This window comes from Pagrus major, chromosome 11 (genome assembly GCF_040436345.1).
Source record: "Pagrus major chromosome 11, Pma_NU_1.0".
NCBI classification, from domain to species: Eukaryota; Metazoa; Chordata; class Actinopteri; order Spariformes; family Sparidae; genus Pagrus; species Pagrus major.
In genome coordinates, this window is record NC_133225.1 from 13,443,247 (window position 1) to 13,466,907 (window position 23,661).

At 41.9% G+C, this 23,661-nt stretch overlaps 1 protein-coding gene across 1 annotated transcript in view; it reads right to left on the reverse strand.

Annotated features, from left to right (window-relative positions):
* The window catches only part of glis1b (GLIS family zinc finger 1b), a 74,655-nt gene that overhangs the window by 27,547 nt on the left and 23,447 nt on the right, over positions 1-23,661 (reverse strand). Inside the window, exons 2-3 of the mRNA XM_073476433.1 lie at positions 17,436-17,628; positions 14,562-16,116 (exon numbers count right to left, since the gene is read on the reverse strand). Coding sequence (XP_073332534.1) covers positions 14,562-16,116; positions 17,436-17,628 — 1,748 coding nt within the window. The remainder of the gene's footprint in view (positions 1-14,561; positions 16,117-17,435; positions 17,629-23,661) is intronic.

Here is a 23,661-nt window from a genome sequence, read left to right on the forward strand (position 1 = left end):
GCCTCTGACTAATGATGGGGAGATGGGATTCAACTGTTACGGCTGCTTACTAGCATGAAATTCACTATTACTCATGTTCATAGGGCCCCCCATAAAAGGAGAAAAAGGTTCTCAAAGACTAACCTCGACCGGTTCTCTGCTGTGATTAGTTTTACCTAATACATCCAGGCTCCTTTACAGCAAAGCCTGACAGGCACGATGAAGGGCAAAGAGTAATGGTGGCAAAAGAAAACACTGCCAAATAAAACATGTTTAAAGTGCCAATGCTCAAAAGCAGCCTGTATAACTTTATAGGTATGAAAAAGGGGGTTTGGGGGAATGAGTAGGTTTATCACAAGGTGTCTTTCTCTGCCCTGACCAACGAGGAAAACCACCAACACTTCAGGATCTGTTCGGAGGGGAGGCTATGGAGCCGAGTGCCCCCGCAGCCGATGGGAGGAACATGTGCATTTAATCTGCCTGCTTCCAAATGCCCTGTGGCAACCACAGCAAAGAGCAGAAAAACGTAAATGGATGAAATTATATCCATATGATTCAACGAGACAGCTAAGGAGAGGCAGGTTTCTCATGCGCTTCGTCAGGATACAAAATTAAACACAGCTTTGCTAAAACATTCGCATTACATAGTTTACATATATCATTTCCACTGCGGAGCGGGACCCTTTTAGCAGCCAGCCTCATCTGTTGCGAGTAGGATTTTAATTTGAATCAAAGAAAGCGGCTGACTTTCTTCTCCTTCTTCTCAGAGTAAGAGACAAATTAATTCACACATACTTTCTTCGCTTTTCCAAAACGCATCTTTTCTCTCCCATCTCCCTCACTTTGTCTAATTTTTGGGAAGCCTTGATTTATGAATGGTGAGAAATGAGTACCCACAACAGAAACGACTCAAAGCGAGGGAGTGTTGTCCAGATGCGAATAAACAAGCGAATGGAGCAAGAGCTCAGCCGATAAATTGGTGGGAGGAAGTAGTCATGTAAATGACTAAAGAAATTGTTCTTAACAGCCATTTTGCACTCATGCCTGAATAGTTTGGGGGCCAGATTAAAAACTATGTGGATGGCACAACAGGAAGCATTCCTATGATGACTTAATGAGGCTGCTCACATAATGAGCCGGCCCAGCTGTTTTGTTCCTCTTGCAGACTGTTAGCTGGAGATTGAGGAGGAAGTGTAGTGATGGATCTGAAGCGCTGTTCCTGCGGTGGAGGCCTGGCAGAGTGCGAGCCTGGCTGCACAACAACATAGTGAGGCTTCATGGAAGCACTTAACCTGCTGTGATTCAGAGGCCTTCATTCAAATGTCTACCAGCTCTGCAGCCCTGCATCAGATTAGAGAGTTAAGATGTGATTTCCTCTTTAACCGGGCTGCCTGGGGTTTACCGGTTCACCAGGTTGAGGGGAAAGGAAAACAGGGTCACGTTCTCAAAGAGATGAAGCGGACTGACAGGGAAGAGGATATGTCGTGTGTGTTATCATGCAGCGTTAGAGGAGAACCAAACCGATTTCCAGCTCCATTCCTCTGTTGCTCCAGTATATTAAATTTTCCTTCTGGGCAAAGGTTCAGGGTGTTAAGAAATAATTTTCACACAGTTATACTTCACACTCAACTGTATGAACACAGCTCCTTTCAAACAGAGTCTACTTCTAGCAAACATTAGATCATGTTTCTGATCGCGTCCATATCAATGCTTCTCAGTGAGCCAGGCCCTTTAAAGACAAATCTGTCACCTTATTGGCCTTATCTGTCTGTTAAAGGAATAGTTTTTTGGCATTTGAACATACTTTCTTTACATCAGTGTTCCATAATGTATCATGCTGTACTCAAACATGATAAAGTGTTTGCAGGATATTTGGCCCCCAGTATGCGACTGGAGTGCAAAAGCCTATTTTCCTTTTAACAGGCTGCCCCGAGACAGATCCTCCAGATAAGGTGTTTTGGTCTTAAGCCTTGGAAAAAAAAAATCTTTATGGCTCATTTGCTGTGAGAAAAAACCCTAAAACTGGCTTATTGACACAATCTTGTGGTTTATTCAAGTGATTTTATTTCCTTGAGCACTTATTGAGCAGAAATTGTTATTAAAGGACCAGTGTGTAGGGTTTATAAGCATCTAGCAGTGAGGTTGCAGATTGCAACCCACTGAATACCCCTCCCCTCAGCCCTCTTCTTCCAAGTGTGTAGGAGAACCTAAATCCTACACACTGGACCTTTAAATAACAAATTTACTACACTGTTATTAGAAAACAAATTTATTATAATTCTCAACATTTAATCTTGCATTTTTGCAGCCTTTTTTCAATGTGATAATACTCTAATTAGACCTGAGTCGTGTTCAAAATGTAAAATCTAGGACTGCTGTCATGAATTTAACAGAAAAGACTAGTATAAAATGCTGTCATATTTTCGGTGCACATCTGAAAGGGGCTTTTAATGCTCCTATGCAAAAACATTTGATATTGTTCTTGAAACCGGTAAGATCGAAAGATGAGAAAGACGTATTGTGCAGTTGAATATTGGCTCAATAATATGAGGGGTTTGGGGTGTTAGTGAGGAGACACATGATCCTGTGACCTCTCATTCAGTGAAAGGCTTCTAAAAGAGCCATCCCACTTTGTCTCCAGACAGTGTGTTTATTCTCACTACCAATCCCGACCATTTATAATGGCTAATTAGAGTGCAATACAAAGCTTCCAGGGCCACAGCCATTAGCAACCATCAAGGCATTAATTATAAACCCATTCACGAAATCCGAGCCTGCCATGAAAAAGACAGACTGGGGCTTACGCAATGAGAATCCTAAACATGATCTGTGTTCCGAGCCGGCGCCTGGACTGATGTTACTGGCAGTCAATGCAGGATCCTGTTTGACGGGCCCATGAGCTACGGCGTCCTCTGACACCCGGGCTTCAATCTGTCCAGCACCTTTCACTCACACCTGCCTCTATTCTCACTCTCGCTTTCTCTCTCTGTCTCGCTCTTCTCTCTCTTACCCCCTTCTGCCAATAAGCTCCTCTTGCCGCAACCCTACAATGGGCTGTTATATACCTCAACATGCTCCATGACTCAATCTTATATCGATGCTATTGGGGGATGATAGACACCAATTCAGCAACAGCCAGTAATGACAATATCATTATGTTTGATTGATCCACTTAATTGCTCTTTTGTTTGACTATTAGATAAATACAGTACAATCTAATGTGACGACTGGCCTGTTTATATTGGATCATCACAATCATCCATTATTTTCTCCTTCCTCTGACTTCTTCACAGTCCTTCTGGCATCGTAACTTTTTGTATTTAGGCATTCATTTGATTTCCTTTCTCCACAGCTATTCTTCTTTTCCCCTAGATGTAAAAATATTTTTGAAGTGACAAACAAAGAAAGAGCTCTATCTTCTTGTCTCTTTTTATTTTAACTTGCCTCGTCTACTTCTGCTGTAATTCCCTTAATTTCCCAGGGACAAAACTTTCTAAACAAAAAACAATATCTCATATTACTTGATCGAAAGGCAACATGTCTGATGATTTCATTTCATTTCGGTCTATTGAGGCTGCTGCTAATGGAGAAATTGGCATCTTTGGATATTGCCACAGGTCTGGAAAGATGCCACTGCTCTGGCAACAACTCCCGATTTTAACCAGTCATGATTTAGTAGGAAATAAAAATCTTGAGCTAAACCACAGCATCAATTGGTAGAACCAAAGCACATTTCCAGCAGTTGATTTCTAACAGGGTGGAGGTGTTTTAGGTTTGTTCTGTTTTTAGTGTACTGTTTTTTTTTTTTACCATTTTCCTTCCAGATAGTAATTCCAATACTTGAATTTGGTTTTTGGCTGATACCATCTAATAACAAGGAGTTAAAAATATATATATTAATTTTTATTACTATTTTTTAACAACTGTATACTACTAACCCTGTATGTGATATAACTGGTGGCAATGTTGTGTGGCCTGGCTCAGGTTAAACCCTTTATTTAATAAAATCAGAGAGTGACTATCATAGAACTTTCTTGCATCATTCTAGTTTGACAGTCAGTCATAACTAAAAACGAACACAAACAACAACAACGTTGAGTGAAAATGAGCTACTTGTGCAGTAGAAAATATGTTAAGTTGCATACAGGTGTACGGGATACTCCTGCGAGTGGCAGGGCACCGTTTTGTGGCTAACAAATTACGTGCCATCAAATTGGTGCATAGTCTTGCGTACTCGCCGATACCCGATCCAGCATTTAGGCTCTACTGGAGGCTTTTCAAAGCAGGTATTGGAACAACCCTTTTTTTTTTCTTGAGCATAGATCTTGCTGTGGTCAGAGAACATTTCATGCTCATGAACATACCCAACAATATATTTTTATTATCAGATAAATGCAGACAGAAACACTATTTATGTGTCATTTCCATTTTGTGATGTGATACGAGATAATGAGGTGGATGTGTTTTTCCATGCTGGCCTTTAGTTCTTGGATGACAACCTGACATAATGAATACCACAGTTGAAGTCACAGCATTCCTGCATCTACGAGACTTGTTGGGTAAAGAAATAAAAGCCCTTCTCCCTTTTTGGCAAACCATTCGTTGTCCACACAAGGCAAGAGTTGACACAGCTGTCCAAAGGCTTACGCCTACTGTAGCATACACTGGGCGACTCTATAACTCTGACGTGACAACAAATAAACACTGCAGAAGTCCAGCGAGTTGCCAAACCAAATACCTTAATGCCAGAAGCGCTATAGCATTCAGACAGAAAACATGCCAGCAAAATTAAACAATAGGTCAACATGGCATTGTGATCAACACCAGCCCAAGGTCTCAAGCAGGGTTTAGGGGAAGAGGGTGCGTTTATGCAACCCTCTGGAAGGGAACCAGACCACAAAGCCTTTTGGGTAAAAAAGCAGCTGCCCAAGAAATGTGGTGCAACAGAAATGCCACGGTGCCCTTAGATTTGTTCACTCCTCAACATGCCAAGGTTGTGTTCTTTTCTGCTCTCTGTGGGTTTCGGGGCCCAGTTTCCAGCTATGTCGATACGGCTGGTTGCAATATATCAGACTGCGCTAGACATTCAGTGTGTCAAGTCAAATCATGGCTCAGGCGTTCTCAGCGAGCACATCACCATTCATTCACATTTCAATAAATCAATGTACCACATTTCAGTATATAGAGCTCTGTTCATATTCAATAATTCAGTCCATACTAACATGTCCGTCCCCGCTGTCCTATAGGAAAACGCATTTATTTGAAAACCGCTCCTCATTCCTCTGCAATTACGACGGACTCAAGCAACACGCCATCGGCAAAAATCCTGAGGTTCGATTATTCACTGGTATTCTTCGGTAAACGTTTTCATATTTATGCAATATTTCCTTCAGAAATACTTATCAGACATATGTTTACGTTAGTCATAACAAGAGTCCCAGCCTGGTACTTGTTGGCCTCACAGGATTTGCCAGTTAGAGTGCAGGCACATTACAATACACATTTTTTCCCATATGCAATACGTATTTCCTGGCTGTACTTAAAATCATGCATGACCTAATTTAAATTTCTCTGCCTTTCAAAATGAGACAGGCATACTGGTGATATTGATGTTTTGTGTGTTTTGCCCCCTGACATGAATGCAGCTTGATCTACAGAAAAACGACAGCTGTTACATGACACAATCTGAAAGACTGCTGTTATGGGAAGCAGGAAGAACAGAAGAAAAACAAAAAAGATATGCTTTGACTTAAAGGCTTCTTGCTCCTACTCTAATTCAAATAACTATACCAATCTGGTTCTAAATCCCGCATAAACCTTTTTACATCGATGTTAAACTAATTCCAAAGCAGGCTATATGTGAAACAGATGTTTTTAGAAGTGAACAAAAAAACGAGAGGGCTTCTTTCTGGAGACAGTTAGAGATCATTGGGGTGTAAAACTCTATGGGGGAGAGGTAAATCCAAGCTTAAATATCAGAGTCTCTGTAGTGCCAGTTCTGCTGGGTCACACAATCATAAAATAGAGTAATAACAAATTGGATCAATCTGTGTATTGTGTCCTTATTTGTCCCAGTACAAAAGATTCTTGGTCCTGTCTGTCTTTCTCTCTCTCATTTCACCCCTCTCTCTCATTATCAATCATTACAGTAGATGTGGTTTTGGTAAAGGCTCACTGTTTTGATATATGTGCCATTTAACACCACAATCCACGCCTCAGTTTTCTACTTGGATCTTTCCATGTGTATCTGTCTCCACTCTCTCACTCTCTGGTGGGCATTTGAAAACACACTGAAGGTCTTGACAGTATAAACACACACACGTCTCAGCTTGGATAGCTTGCTCGACTTGTAACAAACACTCGACTTGTGTGCGCAACGGCTCTGCTAATGCTTCAAAAATGCTCTCAAGTCCGCATTCAGTGCATACCAAATCACTTGTCATGCATAATGCCTTGTGATGAATTCTGGGCAAAAATGTCGTTTTTTGGGATGACATCAGTGCAGCTGAATTGCCTGTCTGGCTCCGTTTCTCCAAGCCTTCACTCCTTCTCTCAAACATTCAAATTAAACCCGGCACACTAACCACAGAACACCGCAGTGCATAATTTAAACTTGACACCCTTAACGTAAACACGTCTTTCGCTACATAATTTATCCATACTTCTCTTAATGTTTATTTTGCACGGTAGCAACTCAGTTTCTCATATATTTTAGCTGCAGATCCAGCCTAGTCTGCTGTGGTGCAGTGTGAGTCTGGCTGGGTGGAGGCATACTGTCATCCTGAGTTTGTGGCATGGCTCTCAGACAGAAGTGGTCCCGGCCGTTGTGTATAAATGTCCTTCTTGTTAGTTTGTTTGGTGGGTGATGCGAAGGCGGCTAGAGGTAAATGTTGCTCTGGACTCGGTTCTTTGCAGTGCCTTCTGCCACACTGACAAGTCAGCAAAAAACAAAAACAAACATTTGGATGCTCCGAGAGATTTACCTCTGTTCAACACACAAAGCACACACACTACCAACCGACCGGTTAGGTGGGTATGTTTGCAGAGTGGTTACGGTGGTGCAAATTGTGCCTGGTCACAAAACGAGGCCAGTGTGTGAATGTGAGGAGTGGGAGAGGATGGAAGTCTCAGAGGAGAAAGGACCCGTTATGTCTTTGCCCCCTGAAATCCCACAAACACACGTTGGCTATAATTATCTGTTTGACTGTGGCAAAGAAACGGTTAAGTACGCCGCCACAATGCACATGATCCATGACGGTACACAAAACAAAAAGCACTACCATTGAGCTCCAACAACCTGGGGAAACTTTAAGATTCTAGAAGGTTTGCATCTGAGACCCTGAACACACACCCAAGCCTCATCTATCCGATGTATTAGTAAACTGATCTGGCTCAGTAGAGAGGTTAAACTAATTAAGGGTTTGGATGGGACACAATTATGACACAATCTCTGTGTAATGTATAACCAGCCGCAGCCCTGGGTCTTCAGGTTTCCGATACCAGAGCGTGATTAAATGTTGAGGAAATGGGGAAACTCAAAATATTGCATTCCAGACAAATGCAATTAGTGTGTATCATATGTTCTAAATCCTGCATGCTTTGATACCTGGTGATGAGTTTGAAAGCAAGGTAGCTGTTTGACCTTTTGAATTTAAGATCATTGTAGAAGAGCAGAATATTTTCAAGAAATACTCAACCGCTTATATTGCGATTGTAACATCGATATTGATGTTAACTGTATTTCTGAAAGCGACAAGATGCAGATATCCAATATGCAGTAACATTTCTCATGCCATAGATGTTTTAAACCATGGATTAAGGAAACAGCTTATTCATTTGAATGAGAGCTGCTCACCCAGCACACGCTCTGGAAAAGTCTCTCCTTCTGCCTTACATGGGTGCCCATAATTCTGTGCATAAGTGTCTGGCACAGTCTATTTCCAAGTTAAATTTACTCGGCCAAAAGTTAGCATGCTAACATTTTTGTTGTAGCAAATTGTGATTTATGATTATTATCCAGCAACCCCACACCTGCAGTTTCAGACTTGCCAACTTGTGACACTTACTGGCAAGAGTTAGCATGTCTTGAGCAAGACATTATTATGCAAGAAATTAATATACTTTACCAGGAAATCCTAACTTTGTCCCTTGTCCAATGAGAATGTACTAAAAAGTAGTATGGGATAAGGACACAACTGCTGACGTGCATTATAATGACTGAGAAACACATTGACTGAAACTTTAACATTGAGTTAAAAATGTAAAACTGACGATGTCTTAAATCTAAAAACAGAAATAATAATTCAATAAATAAAACTAGAACATTTTTGCAGTACACTTACATTCAAGCATATTGAATAGTCAAACACTTAAAAGCATTGAATGTTAGCAATCACAATAAATATATGAATTACATACATTTTTACCTAAAGAAATGAAAGCCAACAAAAGAGATGCAAATCATTTTACCAGAATTTATCATTTAAAATGTCAACAATAACCTAACAAAGTTATTTAATTAATATTTTGATAGGATTTTAATTATTCAACTGGATTTCTTTAGATTTATCTATATTTCTATATGTAGTAGAGCTGCCCAATTAATCGAAATATCAAATATCAAAATTGAAATATGGCCAAGTGTAATATCCAAATCACAGAAGCTACATTTAAAAAAAAAAAAAAAAAAAAAAAAGTAAATGTAACAAAACAGTACTGCAGAGATGCCCTGGCCTACAGATCTTATTCTCCAGTTGTAAAAAAAAAAAACTAGAGCCCAACTGGGCTGAGCCCTCAAAACTGCATATCGGGCAGGCTCTGAATATAAACACGTTTGTTTGGTTAAGACCCCAACAAATGTCACATCATCAATTTTACCATATTATATTTATGGTTTTTTTTTTGTGAAAATAAAAATGTGATGCAAAAATGACCATTCCCTTATAATGGATCATATCACAGTAGTAATATATGTCAAAATAATCACAATGTGATTTATTTTATAATATCGTGCAGCCCTAAAATATAGCATAGCCCCCTACAGGTTTTATGTTATCATGAAAAGGATACTTAATAGATATTAAACAGATGTTCAACAAGCTTCATGAAATAATTCTTTCAAATTTCTATATGTAATGCCAATGAAAAACAAATAGACAGTTACATTACTTGTTACTTGAGTGTTTCGGTGTCTGGCTAAATAAAAAGATCCAGTGGGCACGATGAGGAGTATGTTGCGGTTGCGTATGTGCAGTAAGTGTTGAGTGTTTCAAAGCCGGGATAAATTCAGATCTAAATGATAGATAGTGGGAGAGAAAGAAAGAGGGAGGGAGTGGTGGTGCTTTGGGGGGGCTGGATTGGAGACTACTGGACTACATTACTACGAAAGATTGACTGGAAATCTTTTTTCAGCCTGACAAGAACTTGGCATGGCCCTCTCAACAAGGAAAACAAGCAGGATCCATCAATCCAGGGCTTTCATTCATATGCCAAAACATCAATCCCAGAAGTCCTCTGCCAGTAGTTTCATCATACGAATATCACATGTGGACAGTGTTGTGTTACTATTAGCATGACGACCGGACTGCCAAGCAGCACAGCAGACCTGACAGAAAGACAGAGGATAACCACTGGATCGGATTATGGGTTTGTAGAAAGAAATCAGACTATCTAGCTACCTGGTGAACTCATTTGCCGAGGGAATGACTGACAAGGTTCATTCTGATGATTACTTAATGGGTAGCAGAGGGATGGGACCTTCAGATAAAGCGATACAAGTTATCTATGCCAGGTCCTTATTTGGGCCTGATTAGGTCTTTGCATTAGTGCCAACTTAACAGACGTGAAGAGCTCTGTTTTCTAAGCATGCAGTTACTCATGACATACTGAACCAATGCCCTTTCTCGGCTATTGACCCTGATTATTTTCAATGAGCCATATACAGATCCCTCCTCTCCCACTACACTGGAGTGAATATGAGTGTGTGTGTACAGCCTGAGGAACCAGTTGGCCTTGCTGATCTACAAGACTTTGTGTTGGTAATTTGGTTTCCATGCATGCCTGAGTTCCTCGGGTCAGTCTGAACCTCTGCATGTCATTGCTGTTGGGCACAAAACGTGATTGCTACTCAGGATATTTTTAATGTTTTTATCAACTAAATTACATGCTATCTTAAAAAATGAGAAAAGGTTTCTAAGCTCCTGAAAAAACAACATTTTGCAGGGATAACCTCTATATATGAGTATTTCTTAACCTCTCTAAGCTCTCTCTCCCTTTATGACAGGTAGTTTTGGTCCCGGTGGTTCAGAAACTGGGCTCAGAGATTGCGGCCTTTAAACTGTCCAGACAGGCCAGAGTGTCAGAGGCTCATACGGGTACAAACACATTAATATCAACGTCACTCGCCGCCCGCACCCAGCGCCCAGACAGCTCCAGTTTCAGGCGGCATTCAGAGGAAAAGTCGGGTCATGTGCTGAACCTCAGTTTTAATTAGCTAATGGCACTCCCTGTTCCATCTCCTGCGTCTGAGCTGATTGCTTGCAAAAGACTCCATTTACTCCTGAAAATGCACGCCATCTTGGCCCGGACCCAAGCTCTATGTCTCAACATCTGCTGCCGAGAGATTTTGCCACTCTCCTCCAAAAATCAGTCTAGTAAATCTAAATATATATGTTTGCTGGTTTCACACCGGTGAAAAAAGAGGAAATTCCATGATCTACACTTTTTTCCAGCAGGCCTCAAACATCCAACTTTCCTTCAACAAGTGGTTTGACGGAGTGGGTCAGTGAGTGTGTGCGTCTCGGTGTTTGTCTGCGTGTGCGCGCATGTGTATGTGTTTGGGCAGGGTCCCATTAAGCCGCTAATGCTGGCTGTGTTTTATCATTGTGAAATCAGCGAGTGGCTCTCTGTCTCGCCTTTGGCTCCAACGTATGAGTAACACTAAAGTATGTGAATCTACCCTTTTACGGAGGAATTTTATTTTGTTTTTAAATAGCTGTCCATTACATCACCTTAATGGCATGAACCCTTGGAGAAAAAATTGAGGACTTCAATTAAATAAAAAACTGTAGTATTGTAAATCACGTGGATAATGAAAACATGTTAATCTACTTACATAATGAGATATAAATCACCATTAAGATCACCTTACTTTACTTTCATACAACTTAATAAGCATGCATTAATAAATGTGTCTTTTAAGCCAGGTGCAAAAATAAAAATCTAAATAAAGCCTTAATATTGTATCCAAGCCAAACTGTCTCAGTTACATTACCAGAGCTTTTGTTAGACCTTTGCAGAACTTAAAAATACTGCATCTTTCCAAAATAATCTTACTTTGAAATCGTGCATGTAAAGACAGTAGCGTGACTAGACCACTGATTCAGGTTTCGTGTCTCGAACAACTGACTGAATCCTTTATCCCACAACAACATAACCAACAAAACTATTGTTTTGAGTAGTACCAAAAAAGTATGACCAAAAAAAGTGTTGCCAAAGAAACCAAATAAGGCACACAGGCCTGTATTCCAGCCTGAAGTCACTCAGCCATATAAACGCTCTGTCCTTTCCACACAGAGAGCTTCTGTGGTTTAGGAGGATATTTTCTGACCTTCATAGCTCACAGTTCAGTTTTCAGACGCTTCAGATTTGCTGGGCCAGCCTCTGACAAAGCAGAACAATATCAAAGTCTGGGACCATGTCAGGGTTGCTCTTGCTGGATATATTTTTAATATTTATGCAGACGCAGGAAAAAAATGTAATAAACTAAAACAACAACTGAATTAGGCATGAAACACAACAGGATATTGCAGAGAGATTATGTTGTTTCCTTTTCGCCGGTGTGTCCTTCAGCACTTGCCTGCCCTACACAACAGCCCAGGGCTGGCTTTAATTGGTGGGGAGAGGGAACCAAACATATTTTCTAAAAGGTAGCAGAACTTTTTAAGAGGCACGAACTCAGCCATCTGCATGTGGATGGAACTGACTTTTATTTCTTAAATGCGGAATTTCTTAAAATATTAGCCAGGTACAGACTGTGACAGGCCCACGCAGGGGTCGGGGTAAGACTTGTGTGTTGTGATAATGACTTTTTCCTGCCAAGACGCAGCATGAAGCAAATGCTGTGCAGCTGTATGAAGGAGAAGACATACAGTATATAAACACAGGGAGAGAGGTAGAGGGAGTAAGAGGAGAGAGATGTGTTATGTTTGGATGTGAGGAGAGCCCTGTTTCATGAGCGCCCGCTGGAATCTGCCGCTGGAAAGATAATAAAGGGATTAGCTCTGGTTTTTCTAGAGCATTTGGTCCTAAAACAGAATGTCTCATCTGCTTCCTCTATACGAATTGCTCGAATTCTTGAATGCCTTTGTCTATTGCATGAGCACAACAAACACAAGAGGCATCAGTGCTAGTGGCCAAAAAGCACAGAAGCTCAGACAAAAAAAATATGGGTTTGGGATGGACACAACAAAAATACATGAGCACGCACACTCTTTCAGACGCACACAGAGACACTAGGTTTCCTTCAAGTACATAGTACTTACTTAAATCCGTATAGACTATATGCAAACACAGTTACAAATACACACAGAGAGTGTGCTTATTTTCTCTGGCCCTCTAAGTTTATCTGCCGAAGTCCCACATCAACATACATTCAATCCCTGCTGATTATACGTGTTGATTCAAGCTTGAAAACATTTCACAGTTCTGTTTATGTTCTGTCGGAAAAGCAGGAGTGTTACAACCCAATGTACTATACGCGGAATCAATACTTCCTATTGTGAGAGTCAATGGAAACAATATCCCCATTTTCATATTTCTGCATGGCTGTGAATTTGTGTTTGTATGTGTGCTTGAAATAAGGGGTGATCGGGAGGTGAGCGTGTACAGCAGAGATTCAGAGTGCCTAAAGCCCGCAGACAGAGTCCAGTGGCTTGTCCACACTGAGCCGAATTGTTCCAGTGCTCACATATGGTAAACATCTCCAAAAACACATATAAACACGTACTGTGAAGGTGTCACAGCGACACATTCATGCATACACCTACATGGCATACTGACATTCACTCAGTGTCTGTTTGCCTTGTGTCACCCAAATGGGACTTCATTCCATGTTGGATTAAAGATCCACCGGCACAACGCTACAAAGAGCAAAAACAACGAAGATGAAAAAAAAAATGCATGAAAGGCTTTAATACAACACACTCTGAAAGAATCACCAGTTGGGGAACACACAAAGCAGCAAATTACTTCCAAATTTTTGGTTCACGCTGAGCCAAGGAAGCAGAAACACTTATTCCCCCGGAGTGACGCAAAGCAGGGAGAACAGCAGCAACAGTTGAGTTTGTGTCTTTTTTGGCTTCAATAAACATTCAGCTCAGAGATGTGCTAACAAGTATCAGAATCAGTCAGAATCAACATTAAAGAACTTATCCAACTCCACAGAAAACTGCCATAAAATATAACTTTATATTAACAGACCTTCCGCTAATTTTACAACCCATTGTTATCTAGAAAAATAAACAAGACCTGGATTTCTTTTTCTCAAAAGAAAGAAAAAGGCCTTGAAATAAAACAGGTGCTGCAGCCATATCGCAGACTCAGTATTTCAATAATTAGGATTTGGATGGGATCCTGAACTTGAAGAGCACCACTTCTGACAGGGGCTTTGGGTGAAGCCGTGAATTGAGCAAGACTAGCAAATGTTACCGACTAACCCTCTGTGGCTGCCTTCTCCAGACTACTACATTTCTCCTCATGTTTGACTTGGATACGAAGCCAATTCACTTAATACTTGTGGGACAGCTAAACATTTAAAGCTCCCATTTAAAAGGATCAAGTGAAGGCATTGTTTGGTTATGTTAACCATATGTGTTGGTTTTTCATGATCTGAATCCCCTCTCAAAAAACAGAGTGCTCATGAAAATAAACATGGCTTCGCCTACACAAATTGTGGACTAATTGTGTATTTGGACTAAATCATTCTTAAAGTTGGAGGGCTTTTTCCATTTGCTAAGGGATGCCGGGGAGTGACAGCTTGACATTGATTAGTGTGTTGACTTGTGCAACTGGAGCTTTACCTGTAAAGAATACAACCACAAATCTATTTAAACTGACAAGGTAGTGCTGCTCTTACAGCAGCTCACATCTTCAGTGGAAAAAAACTATTTTTTACATGTTCCACTAAAAATAAAGGAATTATAATCATGAGTGCTACTCAACCAAAACAAAATAAAAGTTAATGTTGAAAAGTAATCAGCAGTGAAGCAAGTCCAGTCTTGGTTTTGAACTAAATGGACGTGTATCTTGTTGAGGAAAATTCATCTTGAGGGACTGTGTTATGTACTTGTGTTTAATTCAAACGAATAAAAAACATTTTTTAACAGATGGCTGCAATTATAGGACAAACTAGACTTGTATAAAATATATAAACACAACCTAATACCTTCAAAAAGAGGCAAAAATTCCTAAAATTAAGACAGCTGACCAAGAGGGGATTTTCAACAATACTGGATGTGTGTGTTTGTAAATAACCTAAACATTGGTGTCTGTTTTTTGAGTCTGACTGTGTTATGATGACTCACCATGCACTTGTTGGGTTTCTCTCCAGAGTGGACTCTCATGTGAATGAGCAGCTTGTAGCGGGCGTTGAAGGGCTTGTAGCGGCGAATGCAGCCAGCCCAGAAACAGGTGAAGTCCTCACCTTTGCGCTGGTCGATGTGGACTTTCTCAATGTGCCTCACAAGCTCCTCCTGCTGCTCGTACGCAGCACTGCAGTCAATCCAGCGACACACCTGCTTGTCGGCCAGCGCTCCTCCTCCGACTTCTTCCCGCTCTGGAGCCGTATGTGACCCATGAGGGCCTCCAGAGGTCGGTTTGAGTCCCAGGGAAGAAGCTGGTGCTGTTTGCTGGTTCTGGTGGTGCAGCAGGCCCCCAGGACTGGGACCCACGTATTGGTGCAGGTGGTAGGGCGGAGGCATAGCAGGGCGAGAGGGGTGGTGAGGGTGACGAAGGTGCCCGCTACGACCACCCATGTGATGGTGATGATGATAGTGGTGCTGAAAGAGTTCGTCTTCACTGGGAGAAAAATCATCCAGGGGCTCCTGCTTTAGAGTGGCCCCTGATCTTTGGCCCCCGTCCAAGAGCGCCCCAGCTTCGGCCCCTGGATGCAAGATCCCAGACATCAGGCCCCCACTTATCAGTAGCCCCAACCCGTCTGAGCCTCCTCCTCCTCCTCCCACGCCTCCCCCAGCTGTTCCTCCAGCTCCACGCCCCTGCAGCATGGAGCCCCGCTCCTCACACAGCCCCTGGCTCTGCCCCTGGCCCTGCTCCTGCTCCACTGATGACACTGAAGAGGAGGACGAGGAGGAGGAGGAGGAGGAAAGGGACAGCAGGCAGGTGGCAGGTGAGGACAGCTGACAGCTCTCCTGTAGCGTGGTCTGCTGGGGGCTACCGTGAGGTGGGGGCCTCTGGGGGGCTTCCTGTGAGCAGGAGTTAGAGGGTGGGGATGTAGAAGAGGAGGAGGAAGAGGAGGAGAAGCCGGCACTGCTGGCGTGGCTAGGCGAGAGGTTAGTGCGGAACCCGTTGACGCAGGCAACCATCGACATCTGGGAGGAGGAGCAGATGATGGCGGTGATATTGAGCTCCTCGGACGCAGCGGCAGTAGCTGATGTGGAACCTGTGGCAGCAACGCTGCCAGCAGCGGCGGCGGACTGTGAGGCCAGGGACAGGCAGCGTCTCTTCAGACTGCTAGCACTGAGCAGCCGCGCTGAATGACGGGAGCCTGTTGGGGACAAAGCCAATGGGGAGGAGCCATCTTCATTATTAAAGGGTTGCACTGCGTCCCCTGACACAGTACTGCCTACACCGCTCACTGTGCATCCGCCTATACCGCTGTTGCTAACATGCGGCGCTCCAACTATGTTGTTCCTTGTCGTTCCCAAAACTTGGCCTGCCCTACAGTTCTGAAACCCGGCCTGAGACGTGCTATGGTCCCTGGATGCTGTGTTTGAGATCTTGTAGCCCATTGAGTTCTCCTGTTTGATTGGGTAAGGGAGAGAGGAGTGAGTCCCGTTGGCATTGCCGCAGCCTAGGCTGGGTGAGGCCCCCGGCAGGGTCCTTTGGAAGGCCGAAGAGGATCTGTAAGGAGGAAAGACACAGAAAGGAATATGAGCGCTATTAGCTGACAGGCTGATGACAGATACTGGCTGGTTGAGCCTTCCCACCAGCAGCACTGTCAGAGTTTGGCCTCCTGCTTACCCCTCCTCCTCCAATCATTCTCTCACTTTATATGAAAATCATATGATCCTAAGTGAGTCCAACCAACCTAAAATATTTAAATTTAGCCTTTCATTCATTGTAAGTGACCTTCTGGAACAATAATTAACACTGTGCAGGACATGGTAAGGATTCAGTGACATAAGGTAATGTTGGCCACCAAGTTATATCCACTGCTGATGATCTAAAGTGTTTTTATGAATAAATGAAATAGGATCTTCTGGTAGTGAGAGGATATGAATGGGCATTTATAACTAAGAATAGAGAGAGGGGGAGGGATGGATGGCTACTGAGACAGAGAGGCCACTGGCTAGTGTGTCCATCTGACAGGCTTTGATGACACAAAGGGGTTAAACCCAACCCAACATTGGGGATAAATAGGGAGTCACCTGTTTTGGTGGCATAATTGCAGCCTATGAAGGGTCACCGTTTACAATACTGTGTATTATGGTGGGAATCTTTGCCCTGCTGAATGGGGAACCCAGGTCAGATTTCTCCATGCGTTGCTGTGATCTCCTACATAATCATTCCTGTCAGTTGGCTCATTATGGATTTTGTCCAAAGCCCCTGAGTGATGTGAGAAGAGCTCTCTTTTCTCCGGGCTGTCTCATGAAGGAATCGTCTTTGTCTCTTCCCTCTGAGCATGCTGGGGGAAAAACAGAGCTAACGCTAGCTAGGGCTGGAGAGAGCCAGTGGCAGACTTTGTCATCGTTGTTGTTAATAAAGACTTGACTACCCTCTCTTTCTATTCAGCAGCGCTATTTCCTGTTTGGCTGTAGTGAAAATATTGAGAGACAATATGAAAGGAGTGAATGTCTGTCGGTTGGAGGGAAAAGTGAAAAGGGAAAGAACGGAGGAGGGGGAAGACAGAGGACAAACCCCACAACAGAGAACTCGACTGGAAACTCAATCTGACTTGACCAACAGTAGTCAAATATTTCACAACAAAAGAATCACATTAGTGTAACATAAATGTTGTACTCTGGACCCCTTCGGTGTGTTTTATGAGACTGGGTAAAGCTTTCCAGCTACATATGTGTGCATTAGATTCACAATAGAAGGGGTAATAGAAAACACATTGTACCTGCAAATTGTTAGTAATGCTACACCCAACAGGAAACATTCTGAACTGGAACAGGAACAAAACCATTCCAAAAAGGGCAATGATAGTGACAGTTTACCTGGTGTCTTGGTGAGGGCCGTCCTGCAGAAGGAGTTCGGGTGTGGGTCTGTCGCAGTGGAGGCTCTGGCTATAAAGCCCCCCTAAATGACCCCCCACCAGCAGTGGCAAGCTCTGCCCACATCGCATCAGGGCGCCCTCAGCGTCACCCAGCACAGTGTCTACATCCTTCTCTGAGCAGTAGGCACCATTCACTGGAAAGAGAACAGGAGAAATATTACTAAACGGGGGAAAATCTGCATGAGGATATTACAGTGTGTTTTAGCCAGCAGAGCATTGACCCAATGTCACTCTCAAATTAAGAACTGGCTAAGCAGATTGGAGTAAATGATCTACTGACTGCACTGGAAGAATAATCAGTTTATAGTGGGATCCATGCCATCACTGACATGTTGAAATCCTATTAGATTATGAATATTCTCTTGAGGGATAACTGCTGGCTGCCACAACTGGAGTATCTAGTGATATATGGAGAGCTCTTTGGCAAAGTTCAACTGGTGACAGTAAGAATAACGCCAGAGAGATTTATTGCAAGATATTATTGCTGGAGTAATTGTACTCCAAATGGCGATGCGTCCATTTTGGAAAAATAAACTAGCTCAAATGAATGTTTCCGAAAGATCCAGCCAGTTAGAGTGTGAGCGCTGAATCAATCAAGAACTTAAATTACATACTGTCCCTTTCAGTTTACCATCAGTTGTTCTAATGTTATACAATTAATCCTTTTGTAAAAACAGTGACCTCATTAATTGATTTAATTATTTGTCATTTTATTTATTCAATTGCAGAATTATTTCTTTTGGGAAAAGTGTGGTGTAAATACTCAGTGAGTGCTAGTCAAGGAAAATTGGTTCTGATTCTTGTACATATTTCGTCTCTCATTCAAAGGGCTTTTTCAGATATTTAAGGTTTTAAGTCCATCCAAAAAGTAACCGTGGTGAAGGAAAATTACCTGTTTGGTGAAGAAGGAGCATGGGGGAAAAAAGTGCTAATAATTTAAAATCTGCAATTTCTTCATCAATATTTAATTATATATATTTTTGAGTGTGTTTGTTTTATTCCTCAGACACAATTCACAGATAACTGAGCATATTTTTAAGATTGTTATTTTTGTCATCCTTTTTATCGGACCAGTATGAATATCTGATATGAAATAAAGGCTTTACAAATGTGACCAAAACCATAATGAAAGTAGGAAAGAGAGAGATGAAGGTGAACGAAGGGCCTCGGTGTATTAGGAAATATTTGTGAAGGGTAAGCTGATATCCCCACACACTCGTGTGTAGGCGTCCACGCGTCCCCTGTTCCAACTTTCCTAACTCAATTTCTCAAATTCAATTTTCTCCTAACGATGTTATTGACAATGTTATCGCACACCATGTGCTATTATAAATAAAGTCACCCAAACACCCTGAATGTGAGAGAAAACATAAGAAAAGGTACTGGAAATGAATAAAAAGGATATAAGGGGGCAAAATGTAAAAATAGTGAGAGAAATATCCAGCAAAACGAAGGAAAAAAGACTAAAAAACAGGAGAAAGACATTACAACATGAGTAACAAATGGGGAGGGAGAGTAAACAGTAGAAAAGAGAAAGGGAGGAAGTGTTTTGGAAAATGGGAAAAAGGTTACAAGAACGAACAAAAGACGAGAAAAAACAATGGCACTTTGTGAGCCATGTTATCCTCTGTTTTAGGAACATCTTTTTACATTTCCCTCCTACAGATGATGTATGATTAGTCTCCTCTGCATTTGTCTTGTCACGGGTCACAGCAGAAACACAAAGGAGCGTAGAAAAGGCCGGGCGAGCAATGCAAACGGCCCAGTATCGCCAGGGGACCGTAGGAACAACGCTGGTTTCACTCAAAGCTGTTAACAGAAGGCAAAATGTCTTTCAGCTCTGGTCTGTTTTCAAGCAATACAAATCATTCTGTTTACCAAATTCTGGACTGTAGTGTCTTTTTTGTTTTATTTCTTTCTTTTTTTTAACTGCTTATTGGCTCACCAGTGTTTCTGTATGAAAGTTTCAAGGCCTGCTGATGTGAAGCCAAGTGTTTCCCTGCCTCAAGTCAGAGGTAATTCAATCAGGATGGCCAAAAGTGACTTGAGTCAGGTTAAAGATGACTAACATCATCAGAGATCTTTTAATTAGGTCTTGACTGTCCGTATGCATGCACACAAAAACACAAACAACCAAATAAAATCAATGTCATCATAAAGCACTGGATGGATTGGCAGTCAGTCAATGAAGTCTTGACTGGATGCACATGCTCTTTCTCACACACATATCACAGTCATCACCATATAAAACACAGACCCACACCAGGCGGCCCGGTAAATGTAACCCCAATTATGAGACGATGCTCTTTTAAAGCTTAAAGCTCTGTTCCACAAGACAACGCTCGCCAGGAAAAGTCCACCACATAAATGAGTTAGACACAGAGAAAAGACAGAGATGATCCCAGAACACTGATCACCTATATGCAAGGTTTTTAACTAAAACAGACTGATAGTACAACCAATGTTTTCCAGCATGATTATCTTGGATATGTCATGTTAAAGAGTCTTCACAGCTGCAAATCATTGAATTGATGGGAAGTTGCAATGAGCTTGGTTTTTAATGTCTTTTGCAAAACACTATACCTTTTATTAGGGCTAGCTATTGAACCTGAACACTTTCTAGGCACCAATATTGTAATATTGTACAATACAATGTTTGAAATTTGTCTGTTAGGGTTGGGCCTACAGACGATGTTATTGCTGATGGCTAACAGTCATTGACTACTGAGTTCTGTGCCGACGTAACATCATGAATTAAAAGGCCTCCACCAGAGACCACAAAAAAATAGGGTCCCCCCTCAGAGTTGCCGTGAGGCAGGACTTGTTGGTCTTTGTGACATGTGGGGGAGGAAAAGAAGTTTGTTGCTGCTCCACTAATGGTGCAAGACACTCGATTAGATCGTTGGCAGCAGCTGTTAGTGTGTTTCTTTCAATCATGTCATTGTTATTTGCATTTTCTTAGCTTAGCTTCCTCAGTATAGTTAGCCATCTAACGTTTCTTCAAGCTTCCGAAGCTGAACACAGCTAAGTTGTTTAAAACAATTTTATTTCTCGTCTTGTACGGATGCTTTTGTTCAAACAACATAAGATTTGGCAACTTCAGTATCCAACCCTATCTGGTATCATCACAAATATCAAGGAACATATGCTCTTAGTGAACGTGTTAAGGAGAAGGCGAAGTTAGGGAATGCTGGATCAACAGACGACCATGTTGACCAATATTATCAGGTTGGCTTATCACATATATATCAGTATCTACATTTATGTTGTTGAATATGCACCAAAATGCAGAATAATTGGGATAATATATAATTATAAAATTCTGAGTGAAGTTTACTGTTACTGCCGGAAAACGGTGGATTGCCCCCTCCGGTTGGGGAGTGAGCTCCTGACCCAAGCGAAGGAGTTTAAGTACCTCGGGGTCTTGTTCATGAGTGATGGGAGAATGGAGCATGCTCCCGGAGGAGCTGGAAAGTGTTGCTGGGGAGAAGGAGGTCTGGAGCTCCCTACTGTGCCGGCTGCCACCGCGAACCGACCCCGGATAAGCGAAAGAAGATGAGAAGTTTACTGTTTCAGTATAATGATGTAATTTTAGAATTTTTTTGACACAATACTTTGATAACCACATTAGAGGGATCATTGCAAAAAATGTGTACATTGGCCAATATATTGATATCGGAATTTTTTACTCCCAAATATTGGTATCGGCCAAGTCCCATTTGTTTTTAAGATGTTTTTCTCTTGTCATGTTCTTTCCTAAGAAGTTACAAAAAACATCTGGAATTTTTACTTTCACAAGTGTTTTAATTGGATCGTAGAGTTTGCGTGACTATTTGTGGCAGATTCATCTATCAGTCTGTTAAAAGAGTGTCACTCAAATCCCTCTCGCATTCCTTTAGTTTAGTTCAAATACAAACAGGTAGCACTACATCCAAAAGGGGCTTAAAAAAGACCTGCTTGCTAACAGAGCATGTCCAACAGAGCGTTGCATCAAGTGGACCTAAGTAACTCCATCCTACAGACACCTTCTGAGTGTCTCCAGGACATTGAAGTCAGAGTGTTAAATGAGTGTTAAAGGTCTTGATCCCCCTGCTGCAGAAAGTTGGTTCACCACTGATTTAGAGCTTTGCTACATTAACAGAATCAGTCATGCTCAGGTTGGGGAAACAGGCTCCTCAACATATGGTGGCTTGGATCGGACCCAACAGTAAATTCAGTTTATATTGAATGTGCCATGGTAATTCAGCGTTGAACATTTCATTGTGTGTTAGAGCCTAGTTTGATCAGGAGGTGGAAGCCAGAGAGAGCATCGGGGACTGAGGTGAAATGTAAGACCTTCCAGCAGCAGTGACAGGAGGGAGAGAGGAAAAAAAGAGAGAATATGTGTTTATGTGAATGAATGAGGGAGAAACTGTGAGACAGAGAACGAGAGAGATGACCATTCCTCTTTTACATGTGCAGAGTTCAAAGGTGGTCTGCTGAGCAGGGCAGCTGTGTGTACATCATACTTTACATTCCTTTGGCTCTGGATTTGAATATTTCCATGAAATGTTCTGGGGAAAACTTTACCGCTAGCAACGCTATGGAGCAATATTTTTATAAGTAGGTCCCCTATCGGCATTTAATTAGTCTCAATGCCACCACACATAAAAACCAGGCGCGTGAACGTGATGTAAGCGCACAGAACTGTATTCGCGAAGAAAACGATAAGCACAAGGGAGCTTATGGAAGCTTCTCCCACAAGCACGTGGCTGTGATGACTTCGAGCTCAACCCCCTATGTGCTCGCAACTGCTCAACACTCACTTACTTGTTAAGTTCACTTTAGAGCCCAAAATGGAAAAGACAGTGCCTGATATTGCCACTCTTTTGATTGGTCACTTGAATATTGACTATGACTGCTTGGTTTGACCACTGACACAATCAAACCAGACCCTCATGAAGGGGGCAAGTAAGTCTGACAATAAGTTAACATTTTTCAGCAATCTCATTTTAATAATGTTTGAAAATATTGATTTTGTTTACTGTATCCATCCACTAAAGACCTAATACTCTGTGTTAGAAAAGCTAACATCACCTTGCAAAAGTTTGCCAAAGGTGGGTTACTGTGGGTGCTGAAAGAAACTAACCAAAGGTGAAGAGACATCAGCCACCGTCTATTCCATCTCCAAAGTCTCACAAGTCATCTTGACGTGCGAGTGAGTGTCTAGCCGTTGCAACTGTTGATTCCACTGATCAACAGTTTGTGGCAGTAATGTGCAAAGAAGCATGGCAATACACCCACAAAACAGAAGATTTCTAACAAGTGAACATGGATTTGAATGATACAGGTTACAAAGAAATCTCCTTTGTAAAGTGAATGTTTTCACCACATTGGTTAGACCTCAAGGATTCACTGGTAAAAAAAAACAAAAAAAACACTGAATGTGAATATAACTTTTGTTTGTTCACACAGAAACTCCACATTGCACTTTTAAGATGATTTAAATCTGTGGCCACAGTAATTTCAAACATTCCTAGCATTTACAGTTAATCCCCTCCAGATTATCTATGGAAATAGAGTCAAGCATTGCCCCCAGTTTTAGTCTAGCACCTTCGAACAAGCAGGGTGGGATGCTGCTCTGATATACACAGTTGCAAGCATTCAGGCCCAATTAGGAGAGACGCTGTAGGGGCGTGAGATCAGGCGAAGCAGGGGCAGAGAGAAAGACAGAGAAAGAAAGAGGTACGACAGTGCCAAAAGCACCAGGGGCAAATGTTGTGTTCAGTACAGAGACCATGTACAGATGTGCTGGCTCATCCTCACAAAGAGTCACTGATGTCAGCATTTGCCAACTAAAGACATGGGCACAAATAAGGACTCTATTGTTATCCGCCTCTTAAAACAGGGACTGTGGATAAAGAACAATCCCTGTTGATAACATGTCTAATAACCCTCTGTTACATTTAAAGTGGTATGTTCCGTTCCATAAATGTCATCACATGGTATCTATTCTCTCACTCTGCCACATCTACTCTTCTCTCCTGTATAAATAAAGTAGCACATTCCTTCAGTGAGCATCACTGCAGGCTGACGGTAAACTGAGGAGCTCCCTGATATGCGCAAAAGGAGATGAAAAATTAAAGGAACAGTATGTCAGTCTATACGCTCCATTTCACATGAATATG